This window comes from Coregonus clupeaformis, chromosome 3, assembly GCF_020615455.1.
Source record: "Coregonus clupeaformis isolate EN_2021a chromosome 3, ASM2061545v1, whole genome shotgun sequence".
Classification (NCBI taxonomy): domain Eukaryota; kingdom Metazoa; phylum Chordata; class Actinopteri; order Salmoniformes; family Salmonidae; genus Coregonus; species Coregonus clupeaformis.
The window spans coordinates 45875980-45897580 of NC_059194.1; the positions used below are offsets into that span (position 1 = coordinate 45875980).

At 42.7% G+C, this 21601-nt stretch overlaps 1 protein-coding gene across 8 annotated transcripts in view; it reads right to left on the reverse strand.

Moving 5' to 3' along the window:
• fat1a (FAT atypical cadherin 1a) overlaps nucleotides 1-21601 on the reverse strand; it is a 92977-nt gene that overhangs the window by 63670 nt on the left and 7706 nt on the right. For all 8 annotated transcript variants that reach the window (XR_005996267.2, XR_005996266.2, XM_041855734.2 and 5 more), the window contains exon 3: nucleotides 1404-1718. Coding sequence is in view for 6 of the 8 variants with exons in the window: in XM_041855734.2 (XP_041711668.2) it covers nucleotides 1404-1718 (315 nt within the window). In the remaining 2 variants the exon portion in view is untranslated. The remainder of the gene's footprint in view (nucleotides 1-1403; nucleotides 1719-21601) is intronic.

Sequence of the window (21601 nt, forward strand, 5' to 3'; positions counted from 1 at the left end):
GGAATATGGGACCACACAAGTCAATGGAGGAAAATGTGAGAGCCGATTGCTCTACTGCCATTCCTCATGTCAGTTTAAATGAGTACTTGCATTTAAAGCAACAAGCAAAACTCAGAGGTAGGATTTAAATGAGTTTGTCAATTAGCAGTTACTGAAAGACATACAAGGTTGCACAATGCAATCAAAGTAAACAAGCTTGTTTGTAATGAGCATGCTGTGTTAATTATAACAAGGGGACACACAAATATCATTTTGCTGACAAACTTTTCATATTGAGCTGCGGTTATGCCTTGTAGCATCTAACTGCTTTGGTAACCCAACTGTAATTACATAGCTGGGCATGGGGACTGCAAATAAGGCATATGAAGTCCAGACTGAATTGTAATGAAAGCAAACTGTACAAAGTCAAGCTCTACGCTTTTATACTAATACATCACATTCATATGTAATAACATGGTATCTGTCCAACTGAATATAAAGTGTGAACAATTCCTCAAAACCCCACCAACAATAACACACAGTCCACTGAAAAAACAACAACATCCACATTCAAAAGCTTCGGCTTTTGTTTCAAAAGCTTCAGTTTGCACCTTTTACTACTATTTCCGCTCATGTTGGAGTAAAATCACTGTCTGCTCCAGTGGGCTTCACCCCCCCAAGAAAAACGATGAAATATTCAACGTTCATCCATTTTCAGAACACCATATGTGAACACTCTGTGCTCTGTGGGTAGTGGGAAGAAACCCTGTAGACATCTCTCATATCGACCATGCTAAAATCATGTGGCCATACTGGAGATACCGGAGGCTTCTTATAAAACAAGAACAAGAAGATTGATATAACCTAGATAACCTACAACTGCCCCCATGTACCCTCTCAAAGTCTCAAAGGGCGATTAAACCTCTATTCTTTCTACATGTATCCTTTACCCTTTTATGTAGAAGTGCTATTCATGACCTTGTGAGAGGAGTTGGATTCTTTCAAGTGATGAAATTGGACATGACGTTACGTACAATAGACTCTCAGTCGGTATGTAGCCTATTGCCTATAATCTGTTAGGTGATGGTTAATTGATTGCTGGCCACACATTGTACGTGGTAGGATAAATCCAAGGCGCTGTACATGCTTCGTGTTTCATATTACAGAACACATGCATTGGAATAGACAAAGCCTATGTGAAGCAAAAGACAAGGCCATTTCCAATACATTTCATTGTACAACAAATGGATAACACTAATAACATAGATGACCTTAACTGGTTGTGTTTTGTGTCTACCTTTGCTATTCTGTGTATGTGCTTCATTTAAAGCATAGCAGCACTACACGTTTGCCTGCGAGAAATTAATTCCACCTTGGGGATCAATAAAGTTCAATTCAAGTGGCGGCCTTTGCCATCGTCTTACCCATCTTGGAGTTGATGGCGAAAAATCCCTGGGGGTTGCCACTGGTGATCTTGTAAGAGAGCTTGTCGCTGGCCCGGGCGTCCGGGTCCACCGCCTCGATCTGGATGATGGACACGTCCTTCAGCGAGTTCTCCGCCACCGATGGGTAATAGACGGGCTCCGAGGTCTGCGGCACGTTGTCGTTGACGTCCTGGACCTCCACGTAGACCTCCACGAAGGCCGAGAGCGGTACCACGCCGCCGTCCGTGGCGTACACAGTCAGCCAGTAGTGCGGGGTGGTCTCGTGGTCCAGGAGTTCCTGGGTTCTGATGACCCCTGGGAGAAAGAGAGAATAATTAATTCTTAGGGCTCTTTTATTCAATGGAAAACCATTTCACTCCCAGCTTTTTAGATAGAAATGGTCTTCGTCCAAACAATAAAGCCAGCACTCAAAAAGTAGTTCAAAGAGCATTTAGCATTCTGCTATGGGGATCACACAGTGGGGGGAATATGGTAGGGTATAAGGTTGGTATTGACGTCAGCTCCTGCTGTCTGTTTCTACATGACAGGCCTGCCGTTTTACAGCAGGCCATATGCCATGCGGGGCCTATAGCTTTCAGCTGAGCAAACAGAGGAGCTTTCAAAGACCTGTTAGGACCATTATTTCACAACAATACCCCCGATGACTGAAATGAGATCAGTGGTGGAACCAACAAAAAGGCAAACTAGAAAGTAGGCTAGTCAGCCATCCTTCTCTGGATGGGTGCACAGTTGTTTCCCTCGAGGATTACCCAACATTTATGATGTGGTTTCTCATGCACATTTTATTTGGGGCTTTAAAAATATATCTGATCATTATGCAGACTTGTGTTATGTCATGTCAGGGGTAGAGCGATAGGAAATTACTCAGTTGTTAAGAACACAATCTCTAGAAAATCTCTTTCCATGCGATTTAAGTAAACATTTAAAAAGGTCACAATTACCTGTTATCGAAAGCAATAAAAGTGAGCTCATCGGCCCGGCCCACCTCAGACGATAATACATTCTAATAAAGCCAGGGCGTGGGCCTGGTTCCCGTGTATAGGCAAGCGGTAATCGCATACTGCTGTGCACTAGATATGGCGGAGGAGAGTCTATAACACTTTCCTAATGTGCCATATACCAAAGAACGATAAGATACTGCTCCATGGCACCTCTCCTACTTTTCCTACTGCCTGCCTTTCAAAAGCCTTTGTTGCTCCCTGTAACTCAATGACTTGCACTGCCGGACTGTAACCGAGAGACAGGCTTACCTTTCACCTCAGGGGGGAATAGAAAATACCTGTCACTGACAGTTCCGAGTTTTTATTTACCTCAGAGTTACTGTATCTTATGTCTGAGTCTGAGGTGCTTTTTGTCAATACTCATCATTACTGCTAGCCAAGGTGAGCGGTTAGCTTGAGGCGTGTAATAAGGCAGGGAGGCAGTGCGGCAAAGGGGGAAACAGATAGCACTGTAACACTCCACAATACTTCCTAAAGCCATGTGAGGATACAGTGGGGAGAACAAGTATTTGATACACTGCCGATTTTGTAGGTTTTCCTACTTACAAAGCATGTAGAGGTCTGTAATTCTTATCATAGGTACACTTCAACTGTGAGAGACGGAATCTAAAACAAAAATCCAGAAAATCACATTGTATGATTTTTAAGTAATTCATTTTCATTTTATTGCATGACATAAGTATTTGATCACCTACCAACCAGTAAGAATTCCGGCTCTCACAGACCTGTTAGTTTTTCTTTAAGAAGCCCTCCTGTTCTCCACTCATTACCGGTATTAACTGCACCTGTTTGAACTCGTTACCTGTATAAAAGACACCAGTCCACACACTCAATCAAACAGACTCCAACCTCTCCACAATGGCCAAGACCAGAGAGCTGTGTAAGGAAATCAGGGATAAAATTGTAGACTTGCACAAGGCTGGGATGGGCTACAGGACAATGGGCAAGCAGCTTGGTGAGAAGGCAACAACTGTTGGCGCAATTATTAGAAAATGGAAGAAGTTCAAGATGACGGTCAATCACCCTCGGTCTGGGGCTCCATGCAAGATCTCACCTCGTGGGGCATCAATGATCATGAGGAAGGTGAGGGATCAGCCCAGAACTACACGGCAGGACCTGGTCAATGACCTGAATGGAGCTGGGACCACAGTCTTAAAGAAAACCATTAGTAACACACTACGCTGTCATGGATTAAAATCCTGCAGCGCACGCAAGGTCCCCCTGCTCAAGCCAGCGCATGTCCAGGCCCGTCTGAAGTTTGCCAATGACCATCTGGATGATCCAGAGGAGGAATGGGAGAAGGTCTAATGAGACAAAAATATATATTTTTGGTCTAAACTCCACTCGCCGTGTTTGGAGGAAGAAGAAGGATGAGTACAACCCCAAGAACACCATCCCAACCGTGAAGCATGGAGGTGGAAACATCATTGTTTGGGGATGCTTTTCTGCAAAGGGGACAGGACGACTGCACCGTATTGAGGGGAGGATGGATGGGGCCATGTATTGCAAGATCTTGGCCAACAACCTCCTTCCCTCAGTAAGAGCATTGAAGATGGGTCGTGGCTGGGTCTTCCAACATGACAACTACCTGAAACACACAGCCAGGGCAACTAAGGAGTGGCTCCATAAGAAGCATCTCAAGGTCCTGGAGTGGCCTAGCCAGTCTCCAGACCTGAACCCAATAGAAAATCTTTGGAGGGAGCTGAAAGTTCGTATTGCCCAGCGATAGCCCCGAAACCTGAAGGATCTGGAGAAGGTCTGTATGGAGGAGTGGGCCAAAATTGCTGCTGCAGTGTGTGTAAACCTGGTCAAGACCTACAGGAAACGTATGATCTCTGTAATTGCAAACAAAGGTTTCTGTACCAAATATTAAGTTCTGCTTTTCTGATGTATCAAATACTTATGTCATGCAATAAAATGCAAATGAATTACTTAAAAATCATACAATGTGATTTTCTGGATTTTTGTTTTAGGTTCCGTCTCTCACAGTTGAAGTGTACCTATGATAAAAATGACAGACCTCTACATGCTTTGTAAGTAGGAAAGCCTGCAAAATCGGCAGTGTATCAAATACTTGTTCTCCCCACTGTATATAACCTGACCCAGTGCCTTCAGAAAATATTCACACCACTTTACTTTTTCCACATTTTGTTGCGTTACAGCCTGAATTTTAAATGGATTAAACTGAGATTTTTTTGTCACTGGCCCCCATAATGTTAAAGTGGAATTAGGTATTTTGAAATTTCTACAAATTAATAAAAAATGAAAGCTGAAATGTCGGGAGTCATTAAGTATTTAACCCCTTTGTTATGGCAGCCTAAATAAGTTCAGAAGTAAAAATGTGCAAGTCACATAATACGTTGCATGGACTCACTCTGTGTGCAATAATAGTGTTTACCATGATTTTTGAATGACTACCTCATTTCTGTACCCCACACATACAATTATCTGTAAGATCCCTCAGTCGAGCAGTGAATTTCAAACACAGATTTAACTACAAAGACAAGGGAGGTTTTCCAATTCCTTGCAAAAAAGTGCACCTATTGGTAAATAGGTCAAAATAAAAAACACAGACGCTGAATACCCCTTTGAGCATGGTGAAGTTATTAATGACACTTTGGATGATGTATCAATACACCCAGTCACTACAAAGATACATGCGTCTTTCCTAACTCAGTTGCCGGAGAGGAAGGAAACCGCTCAGGGTTTTCACCATGAGGCCAATAGTGACTTTAAAACAGTTACAGAGTTGAATGGCTGTGATAGGAGAAAACTGAGGATGGATCAACAACATTGTGGTTACAACATCGTAGTAGAAACATTTATGGAATCACTGCTGTAAGTCGCTCTGGATAAGAGCATCTGCTATCTGACCAAAATGCAAACGATTTAGTTACTCCACAATACTAATCTGATTGACAAGGGGAAAAGAAGGAAGCCTGTACAGAACAAAAAATATTCCAAAACATGCATCCTGAATGCAAGAAGGCATGAAGTAATACTGCAAAAATACTGCACTCTCCATATTTTCAAGCATAGTGCTGGCTGCTTCATGTTGTGGGTATTAGGCTTGGATGTCATACCTTATATACTGTATACTGGGGTATTTGGAAATAGCCACGGGATGGTTATTCAATACATTTAAATATTTGAAGCTACTTTTTAAGTAAATACCTGCAGTCACCTTGTGCAATACGTTAGGAGATAAAGCAGATCGCGTTCTTCATTTCACCTGTCACATTATTTTACATTACGAAGCTTACCATAGTTCCCCAGAACAGTTGAACCAGTCACGTGTTTGTTTGTAAATAGCACAACGGGAGAAAGCGGGAGCAGGTGAGTCCAGCTGTGTATTGACAGGGGTTGTGTTTTATATTGAGAGTCAACAGTGTTTTTTTGCTTCAAAAGAGTGATCAGGGATGTACAACTATAGTTTTCCTTCACATAAAATACATTAGCGCAACACATTCGGCAGAAAATAGCTTCATTTTCATCAGACGACGACAGAAGTGCAATGCTATTTGGCTAGCAGACACACAAGTAAATGAGCTTACAATGGAAAAGCAAGGTCTTTTTTTGCAAAAAATTATAAATGGACATCATATTTCTAATGTTTATCCTAGAAAAAATGTAACAAGCTACATTTCCTAATGTTTCGCTTAAAGTTAATCTTGCATTTTACCAGAGAAAGTAGGCTGCCTACACCGAGAAAAGTACAGGAGAGAAAGTAGTTACACATCAGTCAGAGCGCTGTCGTTTGATAGAATGCCATTTGTGAAATCTCATCCAAGTGGAAAAGTGCAACTGAAGCACAAAATTTGTTCGACGTAGAGCAGAAATAACAATAAGAAGCATTTTAGATCGGCGTTTACAAAACGTAGCAAGATATTTCTTATGCGTTTTATATATTTTTACCCTGTGTGAAAAATAAAGAATTCTGAGATAGGGCGACTCTTAAGTTTAGCTTGCTAGTTATCTAAGTAAATGGCTGAATTAATAAGGTCATGCGTATCATATTGTGTTAGCTTTCTGTCGTGTTTGAGAAGTCAAAGCTCTTTGAATGAGTTATCTGTACAGCAGCTTGATTTCCTTGTTTTATGTGTTGCTTCTCCTCTCTGAATCATCATCATCATCTGCTCCTCCCCTATCTTCTCCGAGCAGAGCCGGCAGGCCCGTTGCCCTAGCGACTCCCAGGCTCCACACAGACACAGTGTGTACACAGTGCTGTTCTTCCATCAGACAAGCATGCATCAAAACTTCATTTGCATAATGTCCCGTTCACGTTCGCTTGTAAATGTCCAAACTCACTAAACATGGACATTAGGTAGCTCATACCTATCTACACTACCGGTCAAAAGTTTTAGAACACCTACTCATTCAAGGGTTTTTCAAAAAAAAAAAAAAAATCTACATTGTAGAATAATAGTGAAGACATCAAAAGTATGAAATAACACATATGGAATCATGTAGTAACCAAAGAAGTGTTAAACAAATCAAAATATAATTTATATTTGAGATTTTTCAAATAGCCACCCTTTGTCTTGATGACAGCTTAGCGCACTCTTGGCATTCTCTCAACCAGCTTCACCTGGAATGCTTCCCACATATGCTGAGCACGAGTTCCCACATATGCTGAGCACGTGTTGGCTGCTTTTCCTTCACTCTGTGGTCCGACTCATCCCAAACCATCTCAATTTGGTTGAGGTCGGGGGATTGTGGAGGCCAGGTCATCTGATGCAGTACTTCATCACTCTCCTTCTTGGTAAAATAGCCCTTACACAGCCTGGAGGTGTATTGGGTCATTGTCCTGTTGAAAAACAAATGATAGTCCCACTAAGCCCAAACCAGATGGGATGGCATATCGCTGCAGAAACAAAATCACAGACAGTGTCACCAGCAAAGCACCCCCACACCATAACACCTCCTCCTCCATACTTTACGGTGGGAAATACACATGCAGAGATCATCCGTTCACCCACACCGCGTCTCACAAAGACACAGCGGTTGGAACCAAAAATCTCAAATTTGGACTCCAGACCAAAGGACAAATTCCCACCGGTCTAATGTCCATTGCTCGTGTTTCTTCGCCCAAGCAAGTCTCTTCTTCTTATTGGTGTCCTTTAGTAATGGTTTCTTTGCAGCAATTCGAGAATGAAGGCCTGATTTACACAGTCTCCTCTGAACAGTTGATGTTGAGATGTGTCTGTTACTTGAACTCTGTGAAGCATTTATTTGGGCTGCAATTCCTGAGGCTGGTAACTCTAATGAACGTATCCTCTGCAGCAGAGGTAACTCTGGGTCTTCCATTCCTGTGGCGGTCCTCATGAGAGCCAGTTTCATCATAGCGCTTGATGGTTTTTGCGACTGCACTTGAAAAAACTTTCAAAGTTATTGAGATTTTCCAGATTGAATTACCTTCATGTCTTAAAGTAATGATGGACTGTCATTTGTCTTGGCTTATTTGAGCTGTTCTTGCCATAATATGGACTTGGTCTTTTACCAAAAAGGGCTATCTTCTGTATACCCCCCTACCTTGTCACAACACAACTGATTGGCTCAAATGCATTAAGGAAAGACATTGCACAAATTAACTTATAAAAAGGCACACCTGTTAATTGAAATGCATTCCAGGTGACTACCTCATGAAGCTGGTTGAGAGAATGCCAAGAGTGTGCAAAGCTGTCATCAAGGCAAAGGGTGGATATGTAAAGTATATATATATTTTGATTTGTTTAACACTTTTTTGGTTACTATTCCATGTGTTATTTCATAGTTTTGATGTCTTCACTATAATTCTACAATGTAGAAAATAGTAAAAATAAAGAAAAATCCTTGAATGAGTAGGTGTTCTAAAACTCTTGACAGGTAGTGTATGTATAACTTCATTAGCTGGATAACTTGTGCTAACTTTGTTAGCATTCTAGTAAAAGACGCCCAATGGGCTTTTTTCTGTTTTTTTCTGCGCCCCCTTGTGTACTAAGCCAGTAATACCGTAAATCCTAGTGTGAGAGAAGGATGGTATGAGGATATGAAAATCTGGATACCGCCCAACCCTAATGGGTTGGATATGCTTGTAATCATTAAGAACTGGGGAGTTTTTCCAGGAGTTTGTTTTCCCAGGAGTTTTTCCAGGATAAAACATTTACGGAATAGAGCTAAGCACAGACAAAATCCTAGAGGAAAACCTGGTTCGGTCTGCTTTTCACCAGACACTGGGAGATGAATTCATCTTTTAGCATAACAATAACCTAAAACACAAGGAAAAATCTACACTGGTGTTGCTTACCAAGAAGACAGTGAATGTTCCTGAGTGGTCGAGTTACAGTTTTTACTTAAATCTACTTGAACATTTATGGCAAGACCTGAAAATGGTTGTCTTGCAATGATCAACAACCAATTTCACAGAGCTTGAAGAATTTTTTAAAGAATAATGGGCAAATGTTGCACAATCCAGGTGTGGACAGCTCTTAAGAGACTTACCCAGAAAAACTCACAGCTGTAATCGCTGCCAAAGGTGCTTCTACAAAGTATTGACTCAGATGACTCAAATGAGATATTTCTGTACTTCATTTTCAATAAATTTGCTAACATTTCTAAAAACACGTTTTCACTTTGTCATTATGGGGTACTGTGTGTAAATTATATATTTAATCCATTTTGAATTCAGGCTGTAACACAACAAAATGTGGATTAAGTCAAGGGGTATGAATACTTTCTGAAGACATGCAGGGTGTAATATGGTCGATGTCATATGGCTGGCACCGAATGTGAAATGCACCCAAAGGGCCGGAAATCGTAAAAAAAGTGATGATATAATGAAGTAAACGGATTATAAAAATATATATATTGCCCCAAAGAAATGCAGTCAAAATGTGGAAGTGTGAGTTTTTCTCACGGAAGCACTGTCGACTGCTAACTGCACTCATCGAGATAGCTTCTGGGAGGAACAGATGTGCAGGGATTTGCAAATGTGAAGCATGAATAAGAAATGTGAGTGCTAATCTATTAGTGAGTGTGTGAGAGGCAGCGAGAGAGGGTGGAGATTGGAAAAATAAGGAGTGAGGATGAGATGGAGAGAACGGTTGAGTGGGTGAAAGAAAAATGGAGAGAGACTGAGGTAGAGGGGAGAGAGTGTGTGTGTGTTGTACATTTCTGGGTCTGTGTGTAAGGGTGAGAATGTGTGCTAATCAGACTAAGTGTGTGTGAGAGACAAGGTAAAAGAGAGGTAGAGTGAGAGGGATGAGACATTTATTGTGCCCGTGCCAAGGCGATGCCCATGCTTGACTGCTCATCCGTTTGACTGGGAGACACTGGCATAGCGGAACCATTCCACTCGCTCAGGAGTGTCAGGCTTTTAGCAGCCCTCTGCCAACCCTAAAGCCATCGCCATGGAGAAGATGACTTTATATTAGTGCAGTCCTGCACTGCTAGAGGTGACTAACAACAAGACTACATAGTCATAGAAGACCTTGACCCAAACTCACCCCTCACAGGAAACTTAAACAAACTGTGGTAGATAAGGCCAATTGGTACGATAGCATTGTAAAGGTCGACTGGCGGAAGGAAGAAATTCCAAATCTTGATGAGGCTCTGACGCCTAGAATAGTTCAATTCAAAGAGAAACCATTTCAATGAAGTTCTAGCTGAACACAATTACAATTTCAGTTGACATCTACCGTATTTTCCGCACTATAAGGCGCACCGGATTATATGGCGCACCTTCAATGAATGGCCTATTTTAGAACTGTTTTCATATATAGGGCGCACCAGATTATAAGGCGCATAGAATAGAAGATACTGCAGTCAAACGTTTGACTGGGGTTGCGTTATGCATCCACTAGATGGAGCTGTGCTAAAGGGAATGTCAACAAAACAGTCAGATAAAGTCAAACTTTATTAAGCGTTCTGACAACTCCGTTCACTCCCATGGTAACGTTGTTCAAACGTTAATGTGCATATTAACAATATCTCCCAGCCTTGCTCACTCTTTTCCCTGATTCAGTAAACACGTAGTAAAAGAAACAGTCTGATACCACTAAATCAAACGTTAGTGCATAACTCAACATTGTTCAGTTACGTATAACACGTAAAGCTCACTTTTTCAGTTCATTCCCCGTCCACGAATCCCTCGAATTCTTCTTCTTCAGTGTCCGAATTGAACAGTTGGGCGACTACGGCATCCAACCTGCCCGGCTCCCTCTCGTCATTATCCGAGTCAGTGTCGCTGCTGTTGCCTGGCAGTTCAGAGATTATTCCTGCCTTCGTGAAAGCTTTGACCACAGTTGAGACTGATATATCAGCCCAGGCATCCACGATCCATTGGCAGATAGTGGCGTAAGTCGCCCGGCACTGTCTACCCGTCTTGGTGAACGTGTGTTCGCCTTCTGTCATCCACTGTTGCCACGCAGCTCGCAGTCTAGCTTTGAACGCCCTGTTGACACCAATATCTAGCGGCTGGAGTTCTTTAGTAAATCCACCCGGAATGACGGCAAGCTCCGAATTAGTTTGCTTCACTTGTTTTTTGACAGCATCGGTGATATGGGCGTGCATTGAGTCGTAGATCAATAGGGACGGAGCTGTGTGGAAAAAGCCACCCGGTCTCTTGACGTAAATTTATCTCAACCACTCACTCATCTTTTCCTCATCCATCCATCCCTTCGGGCTAGCTTTGATGACGACACCCGCTTGAAAGTTTTCTTTTGGCAAGGTCTTCCACTTGAAAATAACCATGGGTGGAAGTTTCTGGCCATTAGCCTGGCAGGCGAGAACTACAGTGAAGGATGACTTCTCATTCCCTGTGGTGCGTACAGACACCGTACTGGTCCCCGTTTTCTCCACAGTGCGGTTCACGGGAATATCAAAGGTGAGTGGAACCTCGTCCATGTTGGTGATGTGCTCTGGCCGGATCTTCTTTTCAGTGATCTACTTTTTGCAGTATGCGTGGAAAGTGACCAGCTTTTCTTGGTAATCTTTTGGCAGTTGCTGCGAGACGGTAGTTTGTGTGCGGATGGAGAGATTACGTCTTTTCATAAAACGAAAGCACCAAGAAGGACCGCCTCGAAATTCATCGATGATCATGTCCCGTGCTAGCGCTGTTGCCTTCATTCGAATAGTGACTGTAGAGACGCTTCTACTTGCTGCTCTCTGTTCAACAACCCACTGTTCGAGTTTGTCCTCTAACTGTGGCCATCTCGCTTTGTTCCCACGGAAACTCTGTTTAGTCTTCTTTACTTGGCGCAGGTCATCTTCTTGCTTCCTCCACTTCCGTACCATTGATTAATTAATGTTGAATTCTCTCACTGCTGCTCTATTCCCATATTCTACTGCGTGACCGACAGCCTTGAGCTTGAACTCTGCGTCGTAAGCGTGTCTCTTGAAAGGTGCCATTTTGGGGTCTTTATACACACACAAGTGGTGTGGGACTGTGAGTAAGCACAGTACCGGTGTTTACTGACTACGGTAGCCGTAATGCTGCAAGCGGTGCGGCTTTGTAGTTTACCAGTCGTACTGAAACATGTCATTATTATTAAATTGTTTTTATTGTTTTTTCATACTGAAACATTTTGACAGAGCGCCTTGAGCGCCGTGTACAACCAGTATGGATCAACCAATTAACCAATTGATCCATATATAAGGTGCTCCGGATTATAAGGCGCACTGTCGTTTTTTGAGAAAATTAAAGGCTTTTAAGTGCGCCTTATAGTGCGGAAAATACGGTACTTTTTATTCAAACATGAATGTGTGACTGGCTTTAAATAAACATACCAGAAGACAAAACATCTATCAAAACATATCAAATCAATAGTTGGCTGGATAATTACTAAATGATGTATAAATGATGAATCAGAGGTATTTAGCCACCACACCCATACCATTTCATTTGCTCATGAGTGTCAGGCTTTTAGCAGCCCGCTGCCAATCCTAAAGCTATCAGAATAGAGAAGATGGCTTTATATTACTGCAGTTCTGCACTGCTAGTGCAATTATCACAGATTTATAACCTTGAATTATTGTAATGCACAGAACACCGGAATAATTATCACAGTGAATTATTGTAATGTTTGTTTATGTTTCAATTGATCGCGGAAAGGATGGGTTGCCAACTAACAATTTGACACGAAAATAAAATGTAATACATTCATTCTAGTGGTGACTAACAACAAGACTACATAGTCATAGAGGACCTTGACCCAAACTCACCCCTCACAGGAAACGTAAACAAACTGTGGTAGGTAAGGCCAACTGGTACGATAGCATTATAATGGTTGATTGGCAGAAGTAAGAAAGTCCAAATCTTGTATATGTTTTATAGTTTGATGAGGCTCTGAAGCCTAGAATATAAAGTTCAATTCAAAGAGAAACCCATTTCAATGAAGCTCTTGCTGAACACAATGACAATTTCAGTTGACGTCTACTTTTTATTCATACATGAATGCGTGACTGGCTTTAAATAAACATAACAGAAGACAAAGCACCTATCGAAACATATCAAATCAATAGTTGGCTGGATAATTGTATAAATGTGTATAAATTATGAATCAGAGGTATTTAGCCACCGCACCTATACTTCTAGGCTAGTCAATGAGGAAGTTGCGAAATGTGCCCTTGAGGCAATAAAAACAGTTGACAAGGGCTAGGCAACCTACCCAGCCAGATTTGCTCTCTCTCCTTTCTTTCCCTCTTCCTTGCATACCCTAAGGCTACACCTTCCACAGCCACCTAGCACAGCAGCTAGGCTACACAATAAAAAAAGAGCTAACGGCTAACGCTGTTCCTACAATTCTGTCATCTCATGTAGGTGTGTGAACTGCAAAGTGTGTTCGCTTCAATCAGTCTCCGGAACAGGTCCACCGTGACATTTACTCAATAGCTAGTTACAGCGGGGAGGCTGGAAGAAGTCTGCTGCACAACACATAGCCGCTGAGTGTTGTTTTGACACAATTGTGAAATAACATGGTTGTGCTTCGAGGCGCCGAGGAAAATGGCAGAGGAGGTCTGGAGGACTGAGGACAGAAAAAATTTAAGTGGATTGGATAAAGCCAGCTGATCCAAGCCAAAACTAAAATGTACCACACAGTGCGGGGTAGTAACTGCAGAACTATACTGTGATGTTCACTATTTTGTTCAGAGGATGAGGTGTACTCAGTATTTCTGGCATGTATTGGACCAAGGTCCTTGTCATGAAAGGGGGTACTTAGTGGGCGGGGGGCTAAATTGGGGAGAAGGCCTTGTAACTACAATGGCGTCGCCACAAATGGAGGGGATTGCACATGCCATGGATATCAAAAGCTGGCAATTGAAACAAATTAGAGCGCCAAAAAGATTACCGCTTGTCAAAAGAGGATTAGGATTATCAAAATCCTGTATATCCCCAGTGCTTATTTTCATATGGTAGCGCGCTGTCTAGTTAAGAAACTGTGTCAATATCATATTTTTCTGGCATTGAAAACTTGTAATGAGGAATTAGGCTGCTGTCAACTTCACACAGCCCAGAGAGAAGCTCTCTTTTCACAGGTTTTCTACTGTCGACAAAGATATCTACAGAAGTCGAGATGGTCTTCCGATGACCTTCACAACAAGAGACCGTACAGGAATAATTTACCCGCTTCGGAGACCATGAGAGAACAGAAACGTGTCTTCTCAAGACCGAGAGATCAGCTCTTTCGGCTTACGCCAGCACTTCCTCGGTCTGCACTTTAAAAAGTCAGACATTTGCTTTGAACTACCTCTCGGTAATTCCTCTCTCCTTTCCCCTCGCATTCCTCAGCCTACTTAGGACTCCTGCCTCCCATGCTTACATAAACCTTCTCAGTGCTTTTTTTCCCCCCTCTTCTCTTTCCACCGGCCCTGGCGAAATGCTTCAAATTCCTCCACCACGTAGAGCCCTGGGTGTATTAGAAATAGAGTCCTGAGCTAAGCTTCCCATGCCCCCGGGACTTAAATCATATCATCTCTTTGGTTCCAAGAGTTCTCAGAAGCTAAGACCTAGCCTAGCCCTGCACCTCCAACGTTATTCAGTCCATACTGTAAGTATTAATGCCTGAATCTTTTGAAAGATTCACAAGGCTATGAAGTGCAGCCAAAGCCGAAAAACTCCACCTCATGGGATACCCACATAGCCTACAGGTCTCGCTGTCGCACTCATCGTCTTTATTACTTCATAGAATTATGAATATTTAAGCAATAAGGCACGAGGAGGTGTGGTATATTGGCCTTATACCACAAACACCCAAGGTGCCTTATTACTATTATAAACTGCTTTCCAACGTAATTAGAGCAGTAAAAATATAATAACCGCGGTATACGGTCTGATATACCACGTCTATCAGCCAATCAGCATTCAGGGATCGAACCACCCAATTCATAAATCTGAATAACGCAGACAGCTTGAGTTACACACAGTAACACATTGGCCACAGGCTTAGAATCACCATGCAAAATAGGACTTAGCAGGCTATTGAAGTGTCATAGACCATATCGGGGTCATTGACCAAATATGGTGGCACTTTGAAGAGTGACCAGCACTCAGCGGGTATTCAGTACATTAGTGTAGATCCGGGAAAACAATCATCAAAACTGCTGCATGATGAGTTCACACAGAGTCTCTCAACACAAAAGGTCTTTACCGCACGGCAAGCAGGACCAAAAGGCTCCTGAACAGCTTCTACCCCCAAACCATAAGACTGCTGAATAGTTAATCAAATGGCTACCCGGACTATTTGCACTGACCCCTTTTTTTATAATATTTTTTTGCACTGACTCTATGCACACTCACTGGACTCTACCCACACATTCACACATACTACACTGACTCCAAAACACACATACACACACACTCACACTACATACGCTCACACAAACACAAAACATACCACATCTGCATATTGACGCCACACACACACACAAACACACTCACACATAGACACACTTTCACACACACTGCTGCTACTCTGTTTATTATCTAACCTAATTGCCTAGTCACTTTTACCCCTACCTACATGTACATATTACCTCAATCCCCTCAACTACCTCGTACCCCAGCACACTGACTCGGTACCGGTACTCCTTGTATATAGCCTCGTTATTGTTATTTTATTGTGCTATTAATTCCTTTTTTTTCTTCATTTTTGCTAATTTAATTACTTTTCAACTCTGCATTGTTAGGAAAGGGCTCGTAAGTAAGCATTTCACAGTAAAGTCTACACCTGTTGTATTCGCCGCATATGACAAATAACATTTGATTTGATTTCTCTTTGACCCGGCGATCCTCTGAGTTGTGCCCCCACCAGCCATTTCCGCTTCACGCATCATTGTGCATTTTGTATACAATCGCCACCAGAGGCTAAAACCAGCGCTATCAACAGCTGGGCTTTAGGGAAATGGTACTTTAAAACTTTAGACAAACTGAATAATTTCAGCCAGCTTAACAATGTGGAGCTGTGCGCTTCGCTCTACATATTGACCTAATCTTATAGTCTTAAAAGGGGAGGGCACTGAATAAAAGCACTAAACAACTGCCATTTACTAAAACTGCATTAACAGACCAGTGGGGCATTAACGTTTTAAAGCGGCATGGATATCAAAACTATAGCATCATGCACTGTGTAATAAAATAATAATAATATTCTATATTCTCTGGCCCAAGGAAAAACGAAAAGAATGGCTGCATTCATCTGGAGTGAGGGGGAGAGGGGAGAATGCAGCGAGAGAGAGTGAAAGCGAGAGAGTCTTTAATGAACGAAAGGGGAGTGATGCAATGAGAACATGCCTGATGGGATTTTTCTCTTTTTTTTCTGGCAGAATTTAGCCCATTAATTCCAGTTGAAGAAGCCTATTGGGACATGCCCAGGCAGCTTCCATTGTCACAGAGCGCAGTGTTATTTCAAAGGCCTCAGAGCTGGGCCACCTGGTTTAATATCACGTTATAATTTAAGACCTGTCACCTCCCGGCCCTCCGGTGCTATGCCCCACTCCTCTGATAATAGCGGGCGCGATGCACCGTCTGTCTTCCCCTTATCGCAACATTTTGATGAAGCCCCCTGAGATAGTTGCCCACTGACACAGACTCAATGCGCTGCGGTAAACGGTTCCCGTGGAAAGGCCTTTTTTGGAGACAGATAAGGCGCTTTGAAATATAGGTCTGTTCTCGTTTTCCAACAGGCTGCCGCGCTGACATTTACAAAGGTTGATTATTTTTTCATTCCATTTTTATTGTCTTCGGAGATTAGAGATAACAGTGGTGTATAGGCCTATAAGAGGCATTATGGTTGTTGAGAGGTATGACAGGAATGTTGGGATAGTATGGGCGTTTAAATGCATGTTTGGCCAGCATTTTCTATCCCAAGCTTTTCAACCCTAAGAGACAACCATGGCACTTAGGCCTAAACACGGCACTTAGGCCTAAACATGGCACTGTCTCCGTCTGTATAACATGGGACTTGAACTCAGTGCCAATAAGCTGCTGTCTCTGGTCATGCTACCTTAATTCTGATATTTCCTGTCTTTGGTCTTTACATTGACAGCGAACATGACGGACGGGGAATTCAAAAGGAGCATCTTCATCTCTCAACGTTTTATTTTAAGTGGCTGTCTCTCAAAACTCAGAACTCGTTGCGCCAAGTACCATTTCACTTTGGCAATCAGTCAGTTACGCTTTGAGAGCCAATGCATCATATAGAGATGCTATAAAATAATCAGCCAGCTAAGCCTCTGTTGGTTACCCCCTTCACTGCGGTAAACTCCATTTTGATTGGGGCTATGATAGGAAAACAACGACTTCACATTCAGGTGAACATGCCACAGGGAACTGCAGGTCTTTTCAAAGTAACATGGGAACACACGCCAAGATAGAGAACTGAACAACAAAATGGCTTCACTAAGATGAATTTTATGCTTTTCTTTCCTGTCAAACGTGTGACAAACATGTAGTTATTGCAGTTTTGTATGTGTCTGCAGAATCTCTGTGCTACCATTAGCAACTTGTGCAGAGCCTTAATTTACAGTAGTTTACATAAAAATAAAACAAAATGTCACCAACCATTATTAGCTGCGGGTCTCAATTGCCTAGATTAGCATGACAACAGTTAACTCGCAATCGAGCACGCCATCTGCACGCGGCACCTTTACAGGTTTCTAAAAAAGAATTAATGGGCTGAGAGAAGCAACAAACTTTAACTGGGGAAAGTGTGCTTTTCATTTAGCACCCTACAATCAACTTTGGCCTACTGCACATTCCTGGTCCCGTCGCCCCAGCAACAGCGCTCAAGCAAAGACCATTACAAGTCATGTGGCTCTTTTGAGTGTGCTGAAGAAGTCACACTTCTGGCTTGAGCTTCTGCATATAGAATCAAAAAATAGAAGGGACCGGCCACGGGTGCTTGGGTTCAATCAATCTCCCATGAAGCTTTGGTGGAGCAGACACGGCTATCGCCTCACCCTGGGATAGTGAAGGCAGCCAAACATGAAAAGACAAAACCATTCAGCACATACCTCCCTTATCTGGCATCACTGAGGGTCGGCCCTACCTCGCTCTCGACAGGAAGGGCAATGGGGGGGGGGGATTTGGGGGAAGAGAGGGGGGAGGAAGGCCCAATTTGAAGAGGGGAAAACACAAGCTCACAGAACTTTGTCATTACATGTCAAACTATTTCATTTGCCTCCACAAAGAGCTCTTTCAGCACACCGGCTGCCTCCAACTTGAAGCGAAAGGGCAACGCATACATTATCCAATGAGCAAAGGGCAATGCATACATTATCCAATGAGCATCTGGACGGAAGAGGTGATTCCAATGGGGCTGTTTGAGATTCCTTCAGTTTTTCCGACATAAATGCAAACACACCGCATGAAGGCCTACACCTTTGTTCACCTTTACTACTAGTATATTTTAACATTTACATTTACATTTAAGTCATTTAGCAGACGCTCTTATCCAGAGCGACTTACAGTTAGTGCATACATTATTTATTTATTTTTTTATACCCCCGTGGGAATCGAACCCACAACCCTGGCGTTGCAAACGCCATGCTCTACAAACTGAGCTACATTCCCTGCCGGCCATTCCCTCCCCTACCCTAGACGACGCTGGGCCTGGAGACTTTAATCAATATGCATTTTCACCTCTTTTTTCCCCTGTTCTTCCTTTTTAACCTTACCTAACCAGTTAAGTGAATCCGTGCAAATTGCATATCACATCTTGGTTGTTCACCTCAGTTCACAAAGTAGGCTAACGAACTTAAAGACATGACTTCAATAGTGCTGCCAAAACAGCATCAAAACTAGCAGTTCCTGGAGGAGAGACACAATGAGAGAGAGAGAGTCTGGTCGAACTAGCTCTTTTCGTCAAAGCTATTAGGAGTTCTAACAGAAAGACATGCTTAATTGATCACAGAGGACCCTTCCCTGACCTCATAAACGGTAGTCAATCCTTTCGTGCAAGCACCAAGTCTAATTGATCTACTTGGAGAACGGTCTCCATTGACAACAATGTACCAGTAGGGGACTTATAGGGACTAGGCCTATATCCTACCTCGCAACTAATCAAGCACAGCCCATGACAAATAACATCCTCCACCCCTCCTCTTCCCTAAGCAACAACAGCTGCATTGCTGGCTTTTTTATAGGAACGTCGGTGAAAAGCATTTATAGTGCACTGCAGAGTGAAGACCATTAAGAGTTGATCTCAATTTAGATGCACAGAGAGAATGGAATGTTCAGTGGCTTTGTCCCAAATGAATACCACTCACCACCTCGACCACCCCACAACAACTTCTACTAGTGATGGGGGGGGAAATGTATACAGTTACATATTGGGATATTATTATTTTATGATATATCGTATCGACAATATCGCAATATAGTTTTTGAGCTCGTTGGCTGTACCTGCACCAAAACTCCAGTATTTTTCCTTCAAAGCTTGTTCTCCATCTTTTTAAAATAGGGAGCCAATTTGTTTTCAGCACTTTTATTTCCATGACTGATCAAAACTCATTTCCTCATGGCTCTCTCTTGCCCCTCTGCAGCAGACATATGGTGAGCAATACGTTTGGAACATCGAATCGCAATAAAATCACAGTATAGATTCGTAATACATATAGAATCACGAGAAATACAATATACACCGTATCGTTACCTAAGTATTGTGATAATATAATATTGTGAGGTCTCTGGCAATTCCCAGCCCTAACTTCTACACCGAACCACAACAACCACCCTCTCGCTAGCAGCCTTAACTAGCCTACTTTGTGAAAGGACTCCATCTTGTTGTTCTTCTCTCTGTATCATGACCTCAAGCTCCAGTTCTTTGTTCCTTTTTCCAACTAAAGGTTTATTAAATCAAGGAACTAGATTCCATGCATGGCCCTGGAAACATCAGTCAGGTTAGCGGCATACCTAGCTGGCCTTAAGTGTGTCAGGCCCCCATTAGCAGTGTCTGAGCACACACGAGGACAGAATTAGCCTGGACTGCACACAAAATCTCACCAGGGCTCCACATAGCCCCCAGCTCTAAACATGTTTGTGTGATGTGCAGATGTATATACAAGGGCCAGAGATCCGGAGGGGCCCGGGCCAGACGTTTGCCAGATATAGCCGTCTGCAGTCGGACAATAAGAGCTGGATAGGGGGAAAACATGCTGATTACTATCTTAGAAGTAACAACTTTCTGGGTTTTGCTAATCTTATTTTGGCCTAAAAATGGCTGAATTACTGCTGTTATCAAAGGCAAACCCTGAAACAGGCAAAAAATATATATTGAAAGCTGAAGTTACATAAATGAATTTCCGCCTCTGTTCACTGAACTAAATTAAGCTAGTATCTAACTATAAAGTTCAAGATTTAGGCTTAAGGAGAAAAACTGAGGGCCAAAATGGTATCTTCTTGGCGGTAAGATGAGAGGTAAGGGAGTCAAGTGGGCACTAAAGACCTTTTCAATTACGCATTCCTCATCACTACCCCTCCATTCTCAAACCCAGGGGTTCAAGAGGATAAAGTGAATAAATAAAGCATGCATACAGAGAACATGAGATTCCAAAAGGCATTTAACTTAACCAGCCACAGATGTTAGCCAGCCTTTCCTTACTAGCCCCCTCATAAAAACTTTTCCAGAGCTTAAGGTGTGTGTGGCTTCTGGCATGTACCCTTTGATTTTAGCACTTTTCATTTGTTTTCTTCTCTTCTCCACTCTTGTTTTTCTACTGGTCAGAAAGCACTACCTGCAGCTGCATGACTGGGTGAAAGCGATGCTGGGGTGCACCCTTTGTTTTACATTGATTTCTCGTAGCGCATAATCCTCATGTGGTGACCTCACACCCCCTCTGCTCAGACCCAAACTAACCCCCCCCCCAAACCTCCTTCAGTCAATGCATGAATTTCTAGGAGGCACACCGTTGCCTTCGGCATATTTGGTTTGCTACCAGCTCTGGCTGTGATCCCTAACAACGGGGCTGAATAGCAGGACAATCCTATCATTGCCACTCCTGATAAATCACTTTGAAGGCCATGGAGGTTGCGGGCAGGGGAGGAAGAGCAGGTCAGGAGCTCCCAGTGACCTGCATCCTATACATTCAGGAGTGGGATTTCAAACAAGAAGTGGGTGTCATTTACGGAAACAAGAACACTTCAGAGATTCGGCCTAAGATCCACAGCCCCAAGCCAAGGGCCGAGTCTCAACTAACAAAGCCCAGAGCAGAAATCTCTGTTGCCTAAATATAAGGCACTGCATTTCAAATGTCAACTCCCTAAAGAGTGTGAGAAAGTTTTTACAAACTTTGATGAGTGGGACCGAAGCCATTTTAAACCAATCTCAGACGAGTTTCAAATCGCATTTCAAGAATCAAAGGCTCGCTCCAGTTCACTCTATTTACATTTTCCTCAGTATCTTTGAACAAAAGAGGTAGAATTATCTACAAGCAACAATCCAACAACTACCCCAGAGAGAACAATCACTGGACAGGCACAATAGCTGACAGATGGTCCTTAAGGAGCAATGCTTCGTGCCGGCTCATCCCGTCATGCTAAATTTAACAGCAAAGAAAGTGTGATTTCCCCACAGGTTCACGGAAGGCCCAGCTAATTACTCAGCTTAATAAAGTGTATGCCTCCACCTGAATCTAAATTAACATTCACTCGTCAATTTCTCATTTAGTTACTTTAAAATCAGTAAATTACATTTCCAGAGA